The sequence below is a fragment of the Rhinichthys klamathensis genome, unplaced genomic scaffold (assembly GCF_029890125.1).
Source record: "Rhinichthys klamathensis goyatoka isolate OS25496 unplaced genomic scaffold, OSU_Roscu_1.1 h1tg000404l_1, whole genome shotgun sequence".
In the NCBI taxonomy this organism is placed as follows: domain Eukaryota; kingdom Metazoa; phylum Chordata; class Actinopteri; order Cypriniformes; family Leuciscidae; genus Rhinichthys; species Rhinichthys klamathensis.
In genome coordinates this window covers 335,230-360,362 of record NW_026606905.1, presented here as the reverse complement: position 1 = coordinate 360,362, position 25,133 = coordinate 335,230, and the positions used below count along the sequence as shown (strand labels likewise).

General features: G+C 37.2%; 1 protein-coding gene across 2 annotated transcripts; it reads left to right on the top strand.

Annotated features, from left to right (window-relative positions):
• Window positions 1–2,077: 2,077 nt before the first annotated feature.
• On the top strand, window positions 2,078–20,986 carry lztfl1 (leucine zipper transcription factor-like 1). Of its 2 annotated transcripts, none has more exons than XM_056234744.1 (10): window positions 2,078–2,306; window positions 3,341–3,465; window positions 3,566–3,760; window positions 16,756–16,813; window positions 17,314–17,385; window positions 17,473–17,538; window positions 17,873–17,950; window positions 18,382–18,540; window positions 20,220–20,323; window positions 20,430–20,986. In XM_056234744.1, exons 1-10 carry the CDS (start codon window positions 2,304–2,306, stop codon window positions 20,446–20,448), a joined length of 879 nt encoding a protein of 292 aa, XP_056090719.1. In that variant the 5' UTR covers window positions 2,078–2,303; the 3' UTR covers window positions 20,449–20,986. The 2 variants fall into 2 exon arrangements, with proteins under 2 accessions (XP_056090719.1, XP_056090718.1); XM_056234743.1 differs by having other exon boundaries at window positions 2,079–2,306; window positions 18,364–18,540.
• The last annotated feature ends 4,147 nt before the right edge of the window (window positions 20,987–25,133 follow it).

The window sequence follows — 25,133 nt, the reverse complement described above, 5'->3', positions numbered from 1 at the left end:
ACTATAACTTTGCAAATATCGGTCATTTGAATGAATGATTGGACGTTTTATATTTTTGAACATTATAAAAAAATGTTAAAGGAAATGCTAAACTGAAAGTCTTTTTTTCCTTTTAACCGTTTATTCATTTTTGAATGTAGCTCCGTATTTACTTTTTCTTGGCGCAACATGCTAATGAGAGGGTGTCAATCAAACATCAGTAGGCGGTCTCTATGCCACCATTGGCTGACACTGTTGAAAATAGTAGTGGCTATGCTATCTGCTGATTATATTTTCTTCATTAGAGTAGATGCATCTATACACGCTCTAGGTTAGTTAGCAGCTACATTTGATGTGGCTGTAGATTCGTTTGTCCGCTAAAATAGGGCAGTAAAGTTAGTTTTAGGATTGATATTCCTGCATAATCGCCTAGAGCAGGGATAGGCAACGTCGATCCTGGAGTGCCGCTGTCCTGCAGAGTTTAGCTCCAACCCTGATATAAACTCGCCTGTTTTTAGCATTAGTAATCCTGAAGACATTGATTAGCTTGCTCAGGTGTGTTTAATTAGGGTTGGAGCTAAACTCTGCAGGACAGCGGCACTCCAGCATCGACGTTGCCTATCCCTGGCCTAGAGGCTGCTAAAGGGACCGCCTGCAAAATCCACTCACAGTCCATAAACGTCCAATCATTCATTCAAATTAACGACTTGTGGGAACACTGACTTACTGTATATGAGTACAGTAAACAATTATTTTTAGAAAAAATAGGCCTACTGCAACTCACCAAAAGTTTTTTTTCAATGTTTCAAAGATTGTAGTACGTTCCTAGTGACCAGACTGACTTATTACAGGTGAGATTTTGCAAATACCTACCTTAATGTATGTTCAGTAACAATTCACAATTATTTTAAAGAAAAAAAATACTGTAATTCACAAAAAGGGGTTTTTCATGTTTCAAAGGTTGTAGTATGTTCCTAGTGACTAGACTAACTTACTACAGGTTAAATTGTGCCAATACCTCCCTCCATGTATTTACAGTAAACTATTAATTCATATTTAAAAGGTTGTAGTCATTCCTAGTGACAAGACTGACTATCTTAATGTATGTACAGTACACAATTCTATTTTTAGAAAAAAAACCTGTAAGTCACCAAAGGGTTTTTTAATGTTTAAAAGGTTGTAGTAAGTTCCTAGTGACAAGACTGGCTTACTACAGGTGAGATTTTGCATTATTCACGTGCAGTAAGCCAGTCTGGTCAGAACATACTACAACCGTTGGAACATGAAAAAACCCTTTAAGTTAATTAGAGTAATTTTTTATGAAAAAAAAATCGTTTACTGTAAATACGTGAAGGGAGGTATTGGCACAATTTCACCTGTAGTAAGTGAGTCACTAGGAGCATACTACAACCTTTGAAACATGAAAAAAAAAAAAATTTAGGTGAGGTACAGCAATTTCCCCCCAAAAAATTTATAGTTTACTGTACAAGCGAGATATTGACAGAAGCTCATATACAGCAAGTCAGTCTTCCCCCAAAAAGAAATGTGCATTTAATACATAGTGGGTAGGGTGAATTATTGTATGTGAGTTTCTGTCAATATCTCGCTTGTACAGTAAACAATATATATATATATTTTTTTTTAAATTAACAATGTAATTCATCAAAGTTTTTTTTTTTTTTCATGTTTTAAAGGTTGTAGCTTACATTAATGACCAGCCTGACTTACTATAGGTGAGATTTTGCATTACTCGCCAGTCATAAGTCAGTCTGGTCACTAGGAACGTACACAACCTTTGAAACATGAAAAAAAAAAACTTTTGGTGAATTACAGTAATTTATTTTATTTCTAAAAATAACAGGTTACTGTTATTATAGGCATACAGTACCCAACAAAAATATTTGCAGTGAATAATGTTAGAATTACCCACCTACCCCAATTGTGGACTTTGCTACTAAACAAAATTACCTATAAACTAAGCCAAAAATCTTTGTTTTGTAAAAAGTTTTGCTTCAGTTTTGATATCAGTTTAGGCCCAAAGATTTCCGTGTGCAGCGCGCCCTCTGCCGTCTGCAAATCTCTCTCCAGTGTGATTAGTAACACAGCAACGCTGTTCCGTTTCCAAGCGCAACTCAAAAGCAAAACTGTACTCTTCTCGCTACCGTTCATTGCAAATCTCTCAGTCGTGAACATCATTCCCACTTTATTTTCATGACAGTGCCTTCTGATGCTCGAGCCTTATGTTAACGCACTAGCTGCTATATTTAATTCTAGAGTCGTTTATTTTCACTCGTCACGATAAAACTCCGGATCACCCTGCTGTAATGGTAAGTAGCTTAGCCAGCTAACATTAGCTAATCTGACGGGAAACTAGATAATAAATAATGTGTGTGGCTACATTTGACCAGTTTATTAGCATACGCGTTATTTCTGAGTAATAAATTGATGCAATCTAAAAATAAGCAGTTTAAGTGTGGGAAAAGAATGAATACTAGTCTGAGATGACACCAGTAGGTTGTAATGTTTTCAGGCCATTGCAACCAGTAAATGCAATGTGAATTCAGTGTTACACAATACTGATATATTTTCTTTATTATAAGCAATATCAAATCATAAGCTGTTCAGAAACCAGCGTAAATTGTGCGAAGGCGTTATATATAGGCCAGAGCAAACAGTAGTCACTCCCCTAATGTCATTTAACCAGTAAAAGTGTTTTATTTAAATTCTGTTTTAATAAGAGACACATATAGACAACAAACCATTTTCTGTGCTTAAAATGACTGAATTGGAAAATTCAACTATTTATCACATGTAATTTGCATGTTTGAGATAAGTGTATTCATTGAATTGTGTAAATTTTAAAATCTTTGAACCCGATATGTAAGTCAGCTTCAAGGTTGTTTGAATTTTATAATGATATAATATTCTTATAGCTCTTAGTACAGTGAGTTGGTGTTAAAGTGTCATTCAGCCAGAAGAGGGCGCTAAGTTTTCTGCCACAAACTTTGTCTGTAAAGCTGTTTGCCATTAAACGGATAGTTCACCCAAAAATGAAACTTCTGTCATAATTTACTCACTCTCATGTTGTTCCAAACAGAAGATATTTTGAGGAATATGGGTAACCAGACAGGCCCAAGCACCCATTGACTCCCATAGCAGGAAAAAAAAATACCATGGAAGTCAGTGGGGCCCATCAACTGTTTGGTTACAGACATTCTTCAAAATATAATCTTTTGTGTTCAACAGAAAAAAGAAATTCATACAGGTTTGAAACAACTTGAGGGTGAGTAAATTATGACAGAATTTTCATTTTTGGGTGAACTATCCCTTTAAATACAATATTCTGTGGCTTTCCCTATAGGCTGATTTTGGGTTTAATGAGCACCATCAGAATGAGGTGATAATCTACATGCGCTTTGCCCGCTCTAAACGGGCCTTGAGACTGAAGACAATCGACTCCTGCTTCCAAGACTTGAAGGACAGTAGGTGAGAGAATGCAAGCCTATGTCGTTTGTGTATTCGCAAGAACTCTCCTTTAGTTTCCATCTTTAAATGTTCCCCCCCCCCCTCTACTTCCATATTAAAGGCTCATAGAGGAGACTTATACAGTGGACGAGGTGTCTGACATGCTTGACGGGCTGCAGGTGCTGGTGCATGGAGAAGTGGAGATGGAACTCATAAACACAGCTCACACTAACGTCCTTCTGCTGCGACAACTCTTTTCCCAGGCGGAGAAATTCTATCTGAGACTGCAAACAGACATTTCTGAGCTGGAGAACAGGTGAGGAAAAGGAAGAAACGATTTGTTACTTCAATTTCATTGCAACTATTTAGAGGAGAAACAAACTATCTGATAATAGAAATGTATAGAAGTATAGTAAAAGTATTTTTTTTCTCACATAATAAAATCATTTTATAAATTTAACAAGGTTTCTGCAGTCCTTCTTAAAATGTCTTAAATTCTTTAAAAATAGGTAAAGGGCATATTGCAGATTTTTTTTTACAAAATGAATAACGTTGTATGAAAATACCATATGAAAAGTTAGTTGCAGGATTTAAAATGTTTTACAAGACGTGAGGGCACAAATTTTGTATAAAAAGAGTGTCCTTGACCAGGTTTTAAAAAAGTTTTTTTTTTTTAATCGGTCATATTACGTCACAAGAGGGAGTCGTTTGCCATGCTCTGTGTTGGGTCGTGCAGAGTAGGTTGGTGTTCAGTAGGAACGGTCGTGATTCAGTATGTTTTCGGACACACATTAGGTGTGTTTCGACATCGGCTGTGACATATGCTTCCCGTAGTGACTGTTCACGTGGTGTTTGCATACTTTATCACAGCTAAAGTGAAATAAATGCAATATTTGTCAAATACACAAACGTTTCAGATACGTTTCCATTTAATACTTTATGTACTGCTAAATACAACCTCTGTTTGTACAAGAATAATGTTCAACATAAGCCTATACTATTGAAATACCAATGTAGGTGGGTCTAAGTTTTTTATCAGTTTTATTTTGATAAACATGACACAATATTACATCGCGACTACATGAAAAGAGCTTTTACTGTTATAAAAACAGATTTGTGAACATTAGTGGAACTGAAGGTGTTCGAATAAACACGAAACACACGTGATAGTTGTCATGTGGTGGATCTGGCCAATCGTGGAACAGTTGTGTCGTCATCAGAGCTCGTGCAGCCGCTCTGGAGAAGCATCGCAGAATGAATCAGCTGGCTGCTTTTGAATTGCTCTCGTGGTACTTTGATGGCATACGTCAAGTCACGTGGCATCGGCGCTGTCTCAAGTCGGACACAATTTCTAACCGGCATGCAATTGGTCTACGCAGCGCTGTATGAAGTCGAACAAGCCTATTGTATTTCAATATATCGTCGTCACGGTAAATTATTATGTTTATGGAGGTTGCAGGTTGTCGAGTCCACAGGTTTCCTAACAAGAAAAAGGATGGTGCTATCTTCCGTGCCTGGGAAGCGTTTTGTACAGGTGAAGATATGGTACTTCACTTCTGCATCTGCTTCGAAAAACGCGGTAGTGTGTAGCGTTCACTTTAGACCGGACGATTATCATCCCGGCGATATGATGGAGTTCAACAGAGTCAGGCACTGTACATCAAGTCTGGGGGTGACATTCTCCACTAAGGCCCAGTATGCTTCCACCTCCCTGCAGCACTGACTTTCCTCAGCTGTCACCATGGCCTCGCATTTAGCACCTATGAAACGAAAATGTGTATCGGGAAAATGTTTATCTCCCCCTCCTTCCCTCCCTGTCGTTGCCATAACGCGTTGCTGTGGGTTGCGTCACTTGCATGTGACTGTCTTGCTTCGGACTTGACTCACTGAAGAGGTCCGTCTCCGTTTCCGAGGGTCAAAAACTCTGTGGACGGCAGGCGCAACCGTAGCGAAAGTTATGCGTTTTAAAATGAAAATGCACTGGTGTACACGTATAACTTAGGTATTCCACAGTCTGCTCGGGTACCGATGCTCTCGATCCAAATATGGTTATTTCAGTGAGTAACGTTAGGCCTATATGGCTCGACCGCAATTTTTTTTTAACCTTTTTTTTCAATAATTAAAGGTAACGTTAGTGTGTCGATTCAATTAAAAATCAACATATCACATATTTTAAAATATTACATAATTCATTGAAGCCTGTTTGTCATGTATAATACACCGACCAATCGTCATCAGGCACAACAAGTTCAAATTTCATTGGACAATGTGAAGTTGAGCGGTAATTTTCAGGTCATTCATAAATCGTTTGAAAATTACATGGACAGACGAATTTACATTTATGAAGCGATCTGAATCTGCGTCGTTAAATCAATGGATGTTAATTGACCATTGTACCAAAAGTAGCATTAATAGTAAGTAATACTAGTAGCCTATTCAAGTCACTTGTATTTTGTCTATGTAAATTGATACAACGTTTATTATGCAGTAAACATAATTATTCATAGATAATTATGCAGCAATAGTATAATAGTACAGTACTACTGGTCAAATATTTGGACACTTCTATTTTAATATTTTTTTTTAAATACCTTTTCCAGGATTCATTGATGAATAAAAAGTTAAATAGAACAACATTAAATCTTTACTGTCACTTTTTTTTAATCAATTTAGCACATCCTTGCTAAATAAAAGTATTAATTTCTTTAAAAGAAAGAAAGAAAATTTCTGACCCAAAACTTTTGAACGGTAGTGTATATTGGTACAAAATATTTGAAATAGATGCTGTTCTTTTTTTTAACTAAGAATCCTGAAAAAAGTATCAAAGGTTATACGTATATTATAATAGAAAACAATTATTTCAAATTGTAGTAATATTTCACAATATTACTGTTTTTTCTGTATTTTAGATCAAATAAAATAAATGCTTAAAAGTTTAGTGTCCAAACTTTTGGCCGGTTGGCTACTTATACTATTATACTTATATAATACTATTATATACATATATATATATATATATATATATATATATATATATATATATATATATATATATATATATATATATGCCCCTTTTTTACATTTGAGCCCCTGCCCCTGAAGAACTCTCTACACGTCTTGCTTGTTGATCAGTGTTCGGATGTACAAATGAACACAAAAGTATTTTTTAGTTCCTTCATCCGAGCCTCTGAAGAAACAATGGGTTAATTTTATTTTCTCTGGAAATGCGCCGACACAACTTCCCAAATTTTTGTGTGGTCCAAACATTTCACCAATGACTGTTTTCTCAACTTGGGCCAATACAGAGCTGGCTTCGATGAACGTCTGACTCTGAAAATAAATCGATCGAGCTACCAAGCAACAATTTCTGATGTGTAGCCTAATAGGCTCTATGCACGAACGCTGCTGACGTATTTTCGGTAGAAACTCAGCCAGTGTCTTTACCTCCGCATAGCGCGTTCTATAGCGAAGTGTAGCTACTAGCGGCCAAACTTTAATAAAATTCATTTTCTCAGAAACGAGACAACAATTTTAGAAACTGATTCGCTAGTCGGATTTCGCATGATATGAGAGATTACTCACCCTCAAAGTTGTCGATGTAGCTTGAAATATATAATTTAATGCCCTTCTCTTTCTTACTCTTATGTGTGACAGCTAACTGCCTCACAATATTGTTAACGTCATTCACGTTAACCGCTGGAAGTTCTTGTAAACACCGAGTGTAATTTGCCATTATCTCCACCTAATGCAAAAACGGCTTGCGACGCAGCACCGGATGTAACTGGGCGGGCTGAGACAAAACACGGAAGCGACCGTGCATAGAGCCTATTGTTCAAGTTCAGACAGGTAATCTTTCTCTCAAAATCATTCAATACTGTTTATGCATAAATCAAGCCAGTGACTAAAATATCAACTTCACATCGTTTCTTTTAGTAGGATGAAAATAATCTTATTGAAGTTGTGAACAAATTATACAGAAAGCGATCAAAGAACAATCTTTCCACACAGCGCAAGTTTATCTGGACAACTCGTTATGAAAGCAATGACGCACGTTACACTGCACGAAGCTCTTACTGTATGTATGTACATCATCGTGTTGGTGAAAGCATTAGAGTGCAGAAACTGCGTTGCAATGATAAGATCTTCATTCTCGCGATCAACAGACTGTCATATGCTTGCTCAATGCTCATCACGGCAACATTTTATGTGATGGGAATAGATCTAAATACTTTAAAAACTTCTCACGATTCGTTAATCTCGATAGCTGTAAATAGTAAAAACGTATAATAGCTGTAGTAAAAGTATTCGAGAGAGATTCACATGTAATATGTAGCTATTACATATTCATATGCAAGCATGTTAGCCAATCACAGCAGTGGCTGGTTACACTGGCTGGTCCACAGCAGACACACCCCTTCAAACAGAGCGTTCAAATCAGAGGCTAAAATAGGCTCGGAAAAATGCCTTTTATTTCTTAATTATGACTATTTTTGATCTAAAAAACATAGTAACATTATAAGGGCAACCCAGGAAACATTATAAAATAATAAAATAACCCCATGTCAGGGGACCTTTAAAGGAGACCTTATGCCCCTTTTCACAAGATGTAAAACAATTATTTGATGTCCTCAGAGTGTGTATGTGATGTCTTAGCTCAAAATACCCCACAGATAATTTTTTATAGCATTTTAAAATTGCCAAATTTGGGCTTGTGCAAAAACGCACCGTTTTAATGTGTTTCCCTTTAAATGCTAATGAGCTGCTGCTCCTGCCCCACTTTTCAGACTTTTTTTGCGTCTGTCTGGCAAGCAATATCTCTTGTTTGGCTGCTCTGTTCTGATGTGCTGTCCTTTACAAATAAAGATTACACTATCAGCGCGATTAAAAAAATAACAACATAGCTGGACTCATGGTGCTATCACATGCTATCACAAACTTTATAAGTCTAACATGTTATAATGAACTTGACAAATTCAAAGGCAATTTGGAAAACAAACGTGTAAGACGCGTTACTTCTAGATGTGTAGCTGTATTACGAACAGTTGGCACTGCTACATCCTTCAGGAGCAACTTTTTTACAAGACCTGCTTTATACTGAGCCTCATTCAAAAAGCTGTCCGGTGTAAAATGATTCGAGCAGACATAAACGAAGTTTGGTAGAGTTGAGGGAGCATTTTCTTCAAAAACAAAGTGAATCCACTCGTCTTCAGCGCCTCAGATTTCGGGAGTAAATAGATAGAGCTATGTGGATTAATACATCCAGCTACACAACACCGACAAAGCTTGGGAGACATTCTCGTCAGTGCAGCAATGGCGGATGTGTACAACTCTCAACTCGCTGTGAACTCGATCAGGACGGTTCTATGTTAAAACAGCAGTGTCTGTCAACACTCGTGGGCGGGGCCTGTGGCTTTAGGGTGGATTTTTATCTCTGAAGGGTGGTTGTGTTCACATACTGCCAACACACATTTATGTCCAAACACCATGCAAAAGTGAATTTTGCATAATAGGTCCCCTTTAAATCGGCCGCACTCCTTCCCGTTACGTCACTTCCGGTTTGGTATTTTTCAGATGCGGAAGTAAAATTTTCTCACAAAAATGACTCCAGAAGCCTTAATAGCGTATTTATAAGTATATATTTAAAGAAAATCTAGTTTTCTATACATTGACTCACTGGGGGTTCTAACCAGCAATATGCCCTTTAATGTGTTAAAATTGCGATTCAGCTGTTATTAAACTTCTAAAGGCTATGATTTAATTAAATAAAAATGTTCTCTGTATGGTCAGTAAGTAAAATGTGCTGCCTGTTGCACATTCAAGCTTGTATATCAGCCTTGTTTATAATTAAAAGTCTCACAAAATGCACAAAATCTTTTGTCTGGATATTTTTGGTATTTTGATTGTACAATAAACTGTATCTGGCATTTAATTCAGCTTAAAATCTCTCAAGGCTGCCCTGTCACAGGAAGGAAAGACTTAGTACATTATTAAACACATTTAAATGTATTTATTGGCTTTCCTTAAAAACATAATTATTGTTTAAAATAGGGCTGTGATGGGGCCAACTACCAGCGGTGGTGCTGTGGTTGGGAATATATATATATATATATATATATATATATATAATTAACTAAATTAAATGCATTTTGTAATATATATATAAATTGTCTCAAAACATCCATTTCGTAACAAATTTCTAATAATTAGAATGTAAAAAACATTTGTTGCAAGTCCTTGAGGTACTTATCCTAGTTCTTCACAAAGCCATCTGGTTCTAGTTTGATAATAAAGGAGTGGATAGTTCATCATTAACTGACTGTTAACAAAATGGCAGTGGCTATTCGCACTAAGTGCAAATAGAAATAGATTCTATTTACACTATGTAAAAATATTAGTTATGCTATTAATACTTATAAATAGTAGCAAATACCATTTGCAGCTCAGTGTTGTTGTACGTTAAACGGTATGCAATAATACAATTTATTAAATGGATGCTACTTTATTGGGCCCTCAATTAAGCCCTCCCTACCCCCACTCCTAACCGATAAACATTTTATTATTAAACACACGTTAGACAATTTATTTCTTGCATATTTATTGAACATAAATGCCTTTTAGATCTGATATGTGATGGGAAAAGGGAGTGATGCGAGTTCGGCAAAAGGCGGATTCGAACGTGGGTCGATTTGCCTCAACTTTCTTCCTCCCGCCTTACTATTGCTACTGTTCATAATCTAGTGACAATAAAGCTTCTTCTGTAATTTTGTTTGGCCCAACCAGACATCAGAGGGCAGAGTTAGTGTAAATGGCCTCTGCCAACAAGGCGGGCTATTTGCACTTAGTGTAAATAGCAAGCAAGCAAGCTAATTGTATTTATATAGCACTTTTCCAAACAAATCAATGCAGTTCAAAGTGCTTTACAGGCAAAAAAAGAAACAATAAATACAGTAGATAGGTTTTTAGTTTTTTTTTAGTTTTGTTTTTTTACTGTAGAAGGATTTACTAAGGCATACAATAGCTAAAAATTAAGAAAAACATATGAAATAAATAAAAGGCATTATAAGATATTACTGGAAGGCCAGACTAAAGAAATATGTTTTTAATTTAGACTTAAAACTATTAATATTTTCTGCACGTCTTACTTCCTCTGGAGCATAAATAGACACTCCGTAACAAAATTGTCTTGGTTTTTTAATTGTTTTTAATTTTACTCATTATGCTAACCACTAGACTGAATTAGAATAATTTGAGGGGCTTAGGATGAGAAATGGAAGACAGTACGCTTAATTTATCTCATGATCTCATATGTGTGACCCATGCACTCTTGCTCCACTGTCAGTCAAAACCACATCCTTCCTACTGTTCTGGTCGGGCCTCATGCTTAAAGGTCAGCTGAAAGTTATACTTTCACTCTCGAAGCTGGCAGATTTTTATGTTGATGATGAAGACATCTGAGAGGTCACCAAGGACAATAACTATAACAATAACGATAAAGATATTTTTCTAAAAATCATTCTAAATATAAAAGAATAGCAGAGTCCACACCACAACTATAAAAATAACGGCACAGAGAAAAGGTATTATTGAAATCACTTGCAGAACATTTTTTTCCTGCTGATGAATGATACAAATATTGACAGCCAATCAGAAACCATTCTGCTTTAAGAGCTGGAACATTTAAAGTGGCAGATGACTAAACTGTAGCACACGATTAGAATAAATAGAATGATATTGTCCACAGGTGTGGACGCTAATATAGTTGTATTTATTTTTATAGTTATTGAAATCCAAATTTTTCAAACTTTATTTATAAAGAACCTTAAAAAACACAGTGTACCAAAGTGCTGTACAGTTTCAAAGGAATTAAATAAAACAATAAAAATACAAAGAAAGAATTAATCAAATAAAACATGAGAAAGAGATAAAATAATATAAATGCATCTAATCCAAACCAATAGTCCTTACAAAGTAGAAAAGGCCTCATCAAACAAATACGTCTTAAGATGGGTTTTAAACATGTTTACAGAGGTAGACGATCTGATAGACATTGGCAAACCATTCCACAACTTTGGGGCAGCAAATGATCTCCTTTGCCTTGTAAGTGTGACCGAGGAATTTCAAGGAGCAGCTAAGTCTTGGGATCTCAGAGATCTCTGTGAGCAACGAAAGTTTATAAGCTCAGAAATATATTTTGGTGCCAGTCCGTGTAGGGCTTTAAAAGTATACAAAAGCATCTTGTACTTTATCCTAAATTGAACTGGTAGCCAGTGTAAAGAGGCCAGAATAGGGGATATATGATCCCTCTTTCTTATGTTTGTCAGCAACCTTGCTGCTGCGTTTTGTACCTGCTGAAGACTTGACAGCGAAGACTGGCTTAGACCCAGGTACAAAGCATTGCAGTAATCAAGATGTGAAGAAATAAAAGCATGGATTACTTTCTCCAGATCACTGAAAGATAAGACATGATTTGAGTTTAGCAATATTTCGCAGTTGATAGAAACTATTCTTCACAACTGAATTGATTTGTCTGTCAAACTTTAACTCTGTGTCAAAAATAAAACCATAATTCTTAACATAAGTGTGCATGTTGGATGACAAAGGATCTATACTCGTTGCTATATTTTTTGTCCAGTTACTAGTGCCAAATCAAATCATTTCTGTTTTTTTCTCATTTAACTGAAGAAAGTTATTATTCATCCAGCATTTTACGTCTTTCAGACATTCAATGATTGATTTACCGCATATAATTTCCAGACTTTATAGGCAAGTACATCTGTGTGTCATCAGCATAAAAGTGATACAAAATACTATGTTTCTTAAAAATAGAACCAAGAGGAAGCATATATAACAGAAATAACACTGGTCTCAGAATGGAACCTTGAGGGACCCCACATGTAATAGAAGCTATTGATGACGAGAAGTTTCCCATTTTAACAGAAAAGGGTTCTATTTTGAAGATAAGAGGCAAACCAACTTAGGGCAGTTCCTTGGATGCCCACGTGCTGCCTTAAATGTTAAATTAGGCTACATTGCTACCAGACTCAGTTTTTAATAAAAGGTCATTAGCTACCCTAAGAAGAGCTCATTCTGTGCTATGACCTGATCTAAAACCAGATTGAAATTGATCAAAAACCAATTTCTTTGTTAAAAATTAAGTAAGCTGACTAAAAACAATCTTTTCTAATATTTTAAATAAAAACGGTAGCTTAGATATTGGCCGAAAATTATTTGGATCTGTAGGACCTAGTCAAGACTTTAAGAAGAGGCTGGACAAACGCATGCTTAAAGGAACACTCCGACTTTTTGGGACTTTAGCCTATTCACCTTATCCCCCAGAGTTAGAAAAGTCCATACATACCTTTTTCATCTCCGTGCGTGCTATAAGTCTGTTTGACGCACCCACCGCTAGCCTAGCTTAGCACAAAGACTGGATGTAAATGGTTGCAGCTAGCATACTAATCCAAATAAGTGACAAAATAACGCAAACATGTTTCTATTTACATGTTGTGATTTGTATAATCACAGAGTGTACAAAAAACAAAGTCACATGAGACACAGACATATTTTAACCGTATAAATACTGGGAACTATATTCTCTGAAGGCGACTATATATTTTCTGAAGGCGAAACACTGCTACTTGGGCGGAGTGATAACTGCAGCACCTGAGACGCGCCGTGGTGAGGAGCAGAGAGCGCGTCTCAGGTGCTGCGGTTATCACTCCGCCCAAGAAGCAGTGCTTCGCCTTCAGAGAATATAGTTCCCAGTATTTATACGGTTAAAATATGTCTGTGTCTCATGTGACTTCGTTTTTTGTACACTCTGTGACTATACGAATCACAACATGTAAATAGGAAAATGTTTGCGTTATTTTGTCACTTATTTGGATTAGTATGCTAGCTGCAACCATTTACATCCAGTCTTTGTGCTAAGCTAGGCTAGCGGTGGGTGCGTCCAGTGGCGGAGCCAGGATTTTTTCATAGGGGTGGCCAGGTAGGGGCCAGCAAACAGTCTGGGGTGGCACATAAATCTTAATTATTTTAACATAATACTTAGTTTAAATAATGTATTGGACTGTTCCTACACAACTGAATACAGTTCATTTGTATTCAATTGTAATTGAGAGAGTAGTGAATTAGGAATCGTGGAATACTGAGTGAATTAGATTTTTTTTTAATTATTATTAGCTACTTACCACCTCCAGGCATATTAATGAAGGGGACACAAACTATAGCTAAAGTTCTTTAATCATATAGTAAACTTGCTCAGTTAGCATGGTTCTGGTTCTCAAAACCCCCAACATTGTTGCACCTTCATGGATGAGACATGCAGATAACTACTGTAGTTCAAAGATAATACCCTTCATTGAATTTTATATAATCAATTAACTCTTCAACTTTCTATATTAGTAGTCAAAATAAAGAATCTAAACCGTTCTATCATACCTAATTAAAAAGGGGGGAAACATCTCTTTTGAATCGCTATGTGCGAGAATGTGAACAAGGCGGAAGTCAACATGCACATAAATGGCAGAATGTAAAATTAGTTATTTTATGGATTTAAAAATTATGCATTTTATTTTGTCCTTTACAAATGAACGCAAAATTGCCGCCTATCTTCTAGTACAAATGCACAGTGCTCACATTTATTTGTACATTAAAAAAACACATAGCCTATCAGTTTGTGCCTTAAACATGGCAGAATATTTTAGTCTAGACATATGTGACGCATATATAACAAATACATACAAGCATGCAGTTTTGACACAGATTTGATCGCCTTTTTGATTATTTCATGAGTTAATTGACGACAGAACTACGGCTACAGCACGCCACATTTACGCGTGATGTGCAAGTAGGCTACAGTACAACGTCTGACAGGACAGTAAAAAGTTAGTTTAACTGACATTAGCCAACTGATTCAGGACAACGCGCTTTTCTCCGCATCTGACAGAACTGCCACAAGCTTTCACACAGATCTTTCAAAATAAAAGTAGAACCAGAAAAAAAGAGAATTACGTTGTTGTTTCTTTGACTGGACATATGCGACTCACTCAAAACGATCTTGCAACCCACCAGTTCAGGAACATCGACTCTATATTTACTATGCTCCGATCACTGCTGAAGCTTATTCGGCACCTGTACATTTCCGCACTCGTTTGACTTGCGCTGAGGTGAAGTTGGAGTGCGCGCGCGTCTGAAAAGTCTCACGTTTATTGTGGACGTAAGATGTTCTGTGTTTTAAAAACGCAATTCTTGTAAAAAAAGGAAAGAAAAAAAAGAGACAGACAGAAACGGCAGTTGTGAGAGGGGTGGCCAAAGGGGTGGCCAAGCTTAAGCCAAGGGTGGCCATGGCCACCCCTGGCCACCCCCTGGCTCCGCCACTGGGTGCGTCAGAAAGAGTTACAGCACGCACGGAGATGAAAAAGGTATGTATGGACTTATCTAACTCTGGGGGATAAGGTGAATAGGCTAAAGTTTCAAAAAGTCGGAGTGTTCCTTTAAGGCTCGAAGGAACACAACCACTTGTCAGACTGCAATTTATAATAGAGAGAATGCTTGGTCCAATAGTATAAATGAGCTTGACAAACAGTTTGGGGAGAAGCACATCACTCGATGAGGAAGTAGGTTTTAAATGTGCAAAAACATCCCTAATAAATGAGAGAGAAACTGGTTTAAATTTACATCAATTATAAGACACAGAGGTTTATATGGAAGTAATATCGGATTTAGATGGTGTAAATTAGATTAGTTATTAGTTTTATATTTATATCTTGGTGTGAATGGGCCTGTACAATAATGCACTATATGTATTTTTAGTTATACACGTATAACCATACTCCTATTTAAAATGTTTTATAAATATTATTAATATTATAAATATTTATATTTACTTAAATAGGTAAATAACCCAGGAGAAATAGGTAATTATGTAAGCATTATTTCTCACTTGAAAGAAATTGCTTTGAGGAAATGATGTTTAGAACCACTTTATCCACAGGGATACTTCACCAAAATTAAGTCATCATTAGGTGGTTTACCTAATGTTTGTTTAACCCATTTGGTTTTTTCCTTCTTCCTTCTTTCTGTCATTCTTGTGTGTATCCTCACACAAAGCTATTTTATGACTTTAGAAGACTTGGAATATAGTGTGATAGGCTGCTTTTATTATTGTTTTTGTAGATAATGAGTAGAATATGAATTGTTGTCCTTTTAAAATTATGGACTGTAGTGTGGTCAGTACTGAACTAAATTTGACCAACAGTAAAAATCACAAACACAGATCTGAGAGAGCTTAGCAGCATTCACACACGTAAACACTTTTTTTTTTTTATTATTATTTTTTTTTTTTTACTTTTGTTTACGGTAACATGTTGCTTGTGCAGTATGATGGTGTTTGTGGCTAAGTGTGTTTCGTCTCCATTACTTGCATAAACAGCTGTATGTGTTTGTGTATGATCCTCCCTCCTTGGTACATCAGGGATGGGCCTCACACAGGGAAAACACCCATATCTGCATGTGTACACCGCAATCTTCACAGACCGCACGCACAGCCAAATGTTTTGCCTACCACAAACTGTTTTCAGAAGGAGAAGGAGGGGCTTTATTTTCCATTTAGAATCATGTAACTGATGTACATATGTGTGTGTTTTTTAGAGGCTCTTCTTCTCTTTCCCTTCTTTGACTCCACCCACAACAGAGAATCCGAGCAGGTGCATCTGCTTTTGTGTCATTGATGTGTCTTTTCTGTGGCTTACATCAACACGTAACATCAACTTAAATTTATTAATGTTTCATACATTTAAAAATGTAATTATAAATGTTTTTCATTATTTATGTTTTCCTTAATGTCCATTAAAAGGTCCATTATGTATTTTGAGCTAAAGCAGTCATAATATTGTTTTTAATGACCCTTTTCTTCCTCCTTTGAATCTTAGAATTAAATGGACCATTTGACTAAAGTGATCAAGAAAAATTTATTTCAGCCACTCTTTCCTAATATTGATGTTCATTTTCCTACATAATGTTCAAAAGTATTCTGAAGAGAAAGACTGGAGTGAATGGACGGTCGAATGGTTTTATGATTGTTTTTGTCTTTTTGGAGCTTGACAGCCCCAGTCCCCATTCACTTGCATTGTATGTAAAAGCAGCTTGGACACTCTGTTCAAAGTATCAAAGAAAAGTGTGATTTCTTATGGTTTGACTCCTTTAAAATTAATTATAACAACGATAACGCTCATATATTGTGCAACATTCATAATGAATCCTTACATGTCTCTCATTCCCCCCTTTTTTAATTTCTTATCTTATTAGAGAGTTACTGGAACAAGTAGCTGAGTTTGAGAAGACTGATTTCAAACCCAACAGCAAGGTGAGCTCATTGCAGGTCTGGACAGGAGACATGTCTCTGATAAGTGTAGTCAGTTATTAAGTTGTTTTGTTTGTAGCAGCCTGCACAAAATTCACACATTTTGCAGGTTAAAGTGTGACATGTACGCCTTTTGTCGTTCTTGATTGTCATGGCTTGTGATGTTCTTAAGAACAGCTTTTCATGCTAGTCTGATGATAACAGCAAATATAAACAGTCAAAACATAACTTCCCTTAACATCTTGTAGCCATATAACTTTAGTTTCTGTCATGGTCATGAGTTCAAATGAAAAATTCCATGAAATGCATTGTTTATTTAGCAAATTTAGAAGTACATTAGATGAGCATATTTAAGGCTTCAAAGCTAATGAACCACATTGCTAATGCTAAATACAATTTAGATTTCACGTGTCCTAAATAAACAAAGACAAAAACAAGGACTATATTTTAAGAATGCTTCTCCATGGTAAGCTACTACCTTCAACATCTTTGTGTGCTTTTAGGTAAATCAGGAGTCCAGTAAGCCAAAATTAGCACCGTTGAATGAAGGAGGTGTCTCTGAACTACTCCAGAAGGTAATTGTTTATTAAATTGGAACAAGTACACATGTACTGTAAAGAAATAAACACTAACAGAGAAAGTCTTTAACTTTTTAATTTTAGGAGATTTCCAGACTACAAGAGGACAATGACAAATTGAAAGCTAGACTCAGAACTTTGGAATCTCAGGTAAAGAAATTATGAAAGTAATAATAGTAAAAACCCAGAATGTCTTAGTATATTGGTAAACGTGATACATACTGTGGCACCAGAAAGTATTTGCACCCTAAACAACATTGTTTTCTCATATAAAACCCAACAGACAAATTTTTGTGAAATGTTTTGCTTTAAAATTGAGCATGTGCTGTGTTTCTTTAAAATAAAAGCCACTTGGTCTGATATGTTGTATCTAATGCCATGCCATTCAGACTTTTTTAATTGTGGCTTAAATGTCCAAATAGTTTTGGGCACCACTTTATAGTACATTATAATCTCTCATGCCTTTATAATGATTGCTTTCTAGGCCATGAGTGCTCTAGATGACAAGTCCAAAGCAGAGAGAGCCTTGAAAGCCCTTCAAAAAAGCCAAGGAGATCATCAGGTATAAAATATACCACACACTTAGCCAAGTTGGCAATTTTAGCCTTCAGCTTCATTATCGGTAGACCTATACTTTATTGTTTTGCAAATATATCATGTGACATGGATTTGATTCCATAGTAGACATTTGGATTGTGTTTGAGCCTTTGTCAATGCCCCTGTGAACACACAGAAAGTGATTTCTCTTCGTTGGCAATATGATTTCTCATATTTTGTTTATAAGATTTTATTTCTTACCATTTCCGTTATGACTTTCTGTTTGGCTTCATGGGAACTTTTTGGTATGTGCTGTTTTATTTATTTATTTGTATCTGTCACGTGCATAGTACTATATGTGTTGTAAAGTTTTTTTTGTAAAGTTTAGAACAGCAGTAAAATTGACAAAATATTTACAGACCTTTTTTTCGTTGGTAGTTTGCAATGTGTGCTCAGGAGATCGCAAATCTGGAAGGCACAGTTGCATCAATGCAGGCTGACTTTGAAAAGACCCTGAATGCCAATGTTGCTTCTCAGAAAGACTTGCAAGACAGCCTGGTATCCGCTAAACATGACCTACTCCGTGTCCAGGAGCAACTTTCCCTTGCTGAGAAGGTATTAAGGCCACCTGCACGTTGCAAATTCTGATTCAGCGCTGAAACGCTTATCAGACACTAATCTGAATTCTGACCTGACTGTTCACACTGAAATCACAATGCAAAAATCAGATACCATATTCAGTATATTTCCACATATGAATGAAATCAGGGCCCGTATTTATCAAGCCTCTGAGAATTACTCCCAAGAACACTGCTAAGAATTGATTTAAGAGTAAAAATATTCTTGGCTCAAAGCTGCGCTTAAAAGTTAGTTATCAAGCATCTCAGTCGTAATTTATGTGAAGTGTAGGACTAAATCTTAAGTGTCAGTCTTAGAGATGATTCACGAGACTTTGCTGTGCCACAAACAGGATTTTGGATGACGACATTGGCATGGACCAATCACTGAATAGATTTCCTTATTTAAGAATATTCTTAGATAAATTCATATTGAATGGTGAAATTCTTAAGAGGAGTTTACACACATTTGACAATAAATAATTTTCAAGAGAATACATAATGATATACCAACCCGATCACATGAATGCGTCTATAGCACGCATTGTGTTTATCATGCAATTTTTACGCAAAAATTAGTTTTTACGTTCATATGATACGTACTGTTAACCCCTTGGGTAGGATTAGTGGTGTGGGGTACGTGCGTATTATTACGTTTGCGTAGGATTATTGGTGTGGGGTACGTGGGTATTACACGCCATAAAGTGCGTATCACATTTTCGCTTATAAATTGCACGGTATATAAACAATTTCGTTTGATTAACTGCTTGTCGTCAAACATTCAAAACATTCTTCCTCTCCTGAAAGATTCGCGCACGTCTCTGTCTCCTCAGTGCCATCAAAAGCCCCTACTGGCAACTCCTAACCACTTGAGAGACCTCTCGAGCTGTCTTAAATAACTGGGAGAGTAAGAGTGATTCTTTGCTTTAAGAAATTTGATAACTTGCTTTTATACTTAAGTTTGAAAGTAGGAGTAAATTTCATGAATTCTCAGCAGTTAAGACTAAAATGGTACTTTGAGAAGCTTGATAAATACTGATTGGAAATTTGATTCAGGTTTACTTTGGCTACTCACCTTAAAAAACAGATGACAGTAAAAAAATCAGCTTCAGTCTGAACCATAATCTTTTAAGTTTCACCCAATTAATTAATTTATTCTGACAATAATACATTTTAATATATATAAATGTAATTATATATGATTATAATTATTATACATAATTACACATTATTGTTTAATATTTATATTTTTTATAACTTACAATAAACACAAAAGAGGAAACGTAATGTCCAAGGTTTTTTTCCTCATCTTTCCTAGAGGAATACAGCTTGACACTGCTGTCAAATTCTTGTTTTTAGGTCCCACATACTTTATTTTCAAATAAGTATAAAGCTGTGCATTTTTTTTCATTGTTTTCTATTTTTTATGAATAAATTAATCTACTAGAACTTTTATCTGCTACCACAAGGACATAACCTATAAAACATTTTGTAGATTATAACATCTTGTAGGAAATATTGGTAATACTTTTGATAAGATTTTTTTTTTTTGTAATTGTAAGTTATAAAAAATATTCAAGAACTTTGAAGGTATGGTAAATCGGTGGTTCATAGGTTCACAAATCAGTGAAGCTTTATGTGTTTGATAATACATTTTGTGTTTATTTACCAATTAAGGACCTGGAAAAGAAATTTCAGCAGACGGCTGCATACCGCAACATGAAGGAGATTCTCACTAAAAAGAATGAACATATTAAAGATCTGAGAAAGAGACTACAAAGGTATAATTTCACTTCGGATGTTATGACCATCACTGATATGTCATAAAACTAATTTGTTTTAAATCCAATATTTTTGTGAATTTGTTGCATTATATTCTCTTCACAGGTATGAATCAGATGAGTGAACATTTAACCCACAGGACACATATGAGGAGGTCAACAGAGGGACTTTTAATGCATATTAAAGGAAGTGGTCATTTTTTGTTTAAAAAAGGTATACATTTCAAAAAGGCAAAGGACCAAAGTATGATCAACAAAAATGAGCTGAGATTCTTACACAGCTCTATGCCTTCTTATGTAATTCCTCATCGGCGAGAGGATCACTACTTATCAGCTACAACTTGTTGTACAATTTAATGGTTTACAATAGTTTAGAAATTGTATTCAGACGTGACACAACAATTGCTTAGTTATTTATCACCGGTTCTCTCTGTATTCTTCATTGTCTGCGGCTAGCTACCTGAGAGGTGCTTTTTGCAAGTACTTTCATGTTTTTGGACAGAAGATTGTGGGTTCACGTTGCTAAAGAGGAAACGTAATGTCCAAGGCTTTGTTCTCATCTTTCCTAGAGGAATACAGCTTGACTCTGCTGTCAAATTCTTGTTTTTAGGTCCAACATACTTTATTTTCAAATAAGTATATAGCTGTGCATTTTTTTTCATTGTTTTCAATCTACCAGAACCTTTATCTGCTACCACAAGGACATAACCTATACAAAAGTTTGTAGATTATAACATCTTGTAGGAAATATTGGTAACACTTTTGATGAAATTGTGTATATATAATTAAGAATAGTTAATTATTTTTGTTTTATTTGCCTGGCTATAGTTAGATACTTCATTTAAAATATGTTTATTCCCATTCTGACTCACAGTGAGGCACTAGTCCACATACTTTGTTTTGACACTTGCTCCTCAAATTACTTTGGAATCTTTTAAGATATTTTGTAAACTCAGAGACCAGTAAAACTTATCTACATATTAACACTACAGGCCAATTAGAAGCTGAATGCAGTCTTTACATCACTGGAGACACCAGTACTTTTGAATATTTCCTGTATTGCACATTAATTGTATATTTAAATGCTATCCACAGTATATTTTTGTAAGACCTGTGTCCTTTCCCCTTCCATCAGTAAGGATCACTGTAACAGCGGTGTAGGAGTGATATTAACATTTCTAGTGATGTAATAGTGTGAAATGCAATGGTTCACTTGAGCTCATAAAGTTTGCTTTTGCAGCATTTTTTGTCTGATTTATGATTATTTATCATCAGTTACTACTTTAGCAGTTGTTTGTAGACCTGGCAGTTACTAGTTGTAATTATCTGAATAAACAATTCACAGTAAATTTCACTATCACTTTTAGTTTAAATAAGGGGATATTTATATGGCATATTCAGGTGAACAAACACTCATCACATGCATTATTTCATATTTATTATTAATCTGTTTATTTAAGTTTATTACATTTATTTAAACATGCATCATTAATTCAGGACGCAGCTGTGGGTCACTTTGACATGCCTTACCAATCCGCCACGCATGCCGTGGGACATGGGCTGAGTTTAGCTCTATTCCCTGGAATGAGATACTCTGAGTGGGATGCAGTACGCTCTTCAGAATCAGAAAGCTTTATTGCCAAGTAAGTTTACAACAAACAAGGAATTTGTTCTGGCCCATTAGTGCAACGATTTGTACATAAGTCATAAACAAAACGAACAATACCTACGATAAATTACTAAAGAGATGTAACCAAAAAATATGTAAGGTGCAGTTATCTAGTGAGGGTTCTGTGTGAGTGCGGGGAGCAGGCTATAGTCTGTTTGGTTCCAGGGTCATGGTCCTGAGGCCTACAGCTGTAGGAAAGAAGCTGTTCTTGTGGCGTGAGGTTTTGGTCCTGATAGACCTCAACCTTCTGCCAGAGGGGAGAGTTCTGAATAGTCCATTTCCAGGGTGAGAGGGATCAGCCTGGATCTTTGCTGCTCGCCTCAGCAACCTGGAGGTATGTAGAGCGCATAGAGACGGCAGATTGCAGCCAATGACCCGCTCTGCAGAGCGGATGATGCGCTGCAGCCTGGTCTTGTCCTTGACAGTGGCTGCAGCATACCAGACGGTGATGTAGTGAGGTCAGGATGGACTCGATGGCAGTGTAGAAGTGCACCAGCATAGTCTTTGGCAGGTTAAACTTTTTAAGCTGCCGCAAGAAGTACATCCTCTGTTGTGCTTTCTTTGTGAAAGTGGTGATGTTCAGCTCCCACTTGAGGTCCTGGGTGATGGTGATGCCCAGGAAGCGAAAGGACTCCACAGAGTTGACTGGGGAGCCCCCCAGGACGATGGGACAAAGGGCTGCTGGGCTTCTCCTAAAGTCTACTATCATCTCCACTGTCTTTTGTGAGTTGAGCTCCAAGTTGTTCAGACTGCACCAGGACACCAGATGATCAATCTCCTCCATGTAGGCGGACTCGTCTCCATCAGAGAGGAGTCTAATGAGGGTGGTGTCATCTGCAATCATCAAAAGCTTGACAGCGTGGTGACTGGAAGTGCAGCTTTTGGTATTCAGGGAAAAGATTAGGAGGGACAGGACACAGCCTTGAGGAGAGCCGGTGCTGATGGTCAGGGGGTCCGACAAGTGCTTACCCAGCGACACGTGTTGCCTCCTGTTGGACAGGAAGTCTGTGATCCACCTGCATGTGGACTCGGGCACTCCCAGTTGGGAGAGCTTGACTTGGAGCAGAGCAGGAATTATGGTGTTAAATGCGGAGCTGAAGTCCACAAATAATATTCTGGCATAGGTTCCAGGGGAGTCAAGATGTTGGAGGATGAAGTGGAGAGCCATGTTGACCGCGTCATCTACAGACCTGTTGGCTCTGTAGGCAAACTGCAGTGAGTCTAGTAGTGGGTCAGTGATGGACTTGAGGTGGGACAGCACAAGGCGCTCAAATGACTTCATAACCACTGAGGTCAGGGCAATGGGTCTATAATCATTTAGTCCAGTGATCTTAGACTTTTTGGGGACTAGGATGATGGTGGATGATTTGAAGCAGGCTGGAACACAGCATGGTCTCCAGTGAGGTGTTAAACTGTCAGTAAACACAGCAGAGAGATGATCTGCACAGTGCTTCAGAGTTGATGGGGTGACACCATCAGGCCTTGCTGCTTTTCTGGGATTCTGTCTCTTGAATAGACTATTGACATCCCCTTTCAGGATTGAAAGTGCATTGTGTTGGCAGGGGTGGTGTTAATTGAGATGTGTGATTGCAAATGGGCCCCAATGATGGGGGGCTGAACACACCCGAAAAAGGTATGTTGTCAGGACTTCCCTTTTGTCTTTCAAATCTGCAGTGGAACTCATTCAGGTCATTAGCAAGTCGCAGGTCGTTAGTGGATTGGGGAGATTTAGGTTTATAGCAGGTGATCTGTTGAAGGCCCTTCCAAACCGAAGCAGAGTCGTTGGCTGAGAGCTGTTGTTTTAATTTCTCTCCATCTGGCCCTTAGCTTCCTTCACTGCCTTACCAAAGCTGTATTTTGCCTCTCTGAACCTATCCCTATACCCGCTCCTGTACGCCTCCTCCTTGTCCAAGTTTAGCTGTGAGCCAGGGTTTATTATTATTATAGCTCACCCTGGTCTGTGATTAGGGTTGGGTATCGGTTGGGTTTTATCCGATACCAGTACCTACTCGGTATTTTTTAAACGGTTCCGGTGCCTAAACGGTTCTTGAAACGGTACTTAAGAAAACGAAACCGCACACACTTTATCAAAAAATAATACCCTTTTATTTACAGGGCCAAACTGGACACAATATTAACTTAAATCTTTAAACAATATAAATACAAATAATAATAAAACCAATATAAAATAAAAATTCACATTTACATAATATCAAATAAAACAAAATTGTATCAAACAATGTAATAATACTGAAGATTAATAGAGATTACTAGCAGGCAGAGCTGCCAAATCTCACGCATTGACCGTGAGACTCACGCAAATGACCCTTTTCACACGCTCTCACGCACGCCACACATGCATTTTCTCACGCAGAGAAAAACTGCGGACAAAGAGGACACTGACACCGACAGACAGGTTACTTTTGATATGGAACAAATCCACAGCTGTCAGATTCTGTCAATATTTTTACGAGATTCACACAATAAATAACGTTTTGGCTCTTTGAAATGTGACAGATCGCTGTAGCGCGTCAGTTCAAAAGGCACGTGATACAGCAGCCTACAAATACAAATCCACTGCTTCTTAGCTACGCAGCGTTGAGTGAACCTACGAAAGAGAACATCTCTGCTTACTGGTGTAACCTATGTTCTCTCAATAGGGAACGAGACGCTGCCAAGCTCCTCGCCCTGCCGACCAGCTTCTTTTTTCGGCAAAGAAATCTGAGGAGCAGATGGCGCGCGCGCGCCAACATAATATGACGACGTAAGTGCGGCAATGAATTGGCTTGATTCTATATGGATTCAGACTGTCGGCACACCCAGAGGGCGTTCTGACGCGTAATTTCACACGTGTGCAGCCAAACCTTGCGAGCAAGAGCGCGCATGCGAGACAGAAGAGACTGTGCGTGTGTGTGTGTGTGTGTGTGCGCGTGTTTGCCTAATTAAGTCAGGCACCGAAATCAGGCACCGAAATTGTCGTTCTTATTCGGTCTGGTTACTACCGTTTACGTCGGAACCGGTTCCCTATTGGTACAGAGTTTCGGTACCCAACCCTATCTGTGATGGTATGCAGCTATCCTTGCAAAAGCTATTTTTTGTGTATTGATTACAAGCCCTAAACACCTGAGGTGCTTGAGTAGT

Coding starts and splice junctions, on each gene's coding strand:
- lztfl1 (XM_056234743.1), top strand. Junction 3,466..3,565: donor CAAGACTTGAAGGACAGTAG/GTGAGAGAATGC, acceptor TCCATATTAAAG/GCTCATAGAGGAGACTTATA. Junction 17,539..17,872: donor TCAGAACTTTGGAATCTCAG/GTAAAGAAATTA, acceptor ATTGCTTTCTAG/GCCATGAGTGCTCTAGATGA.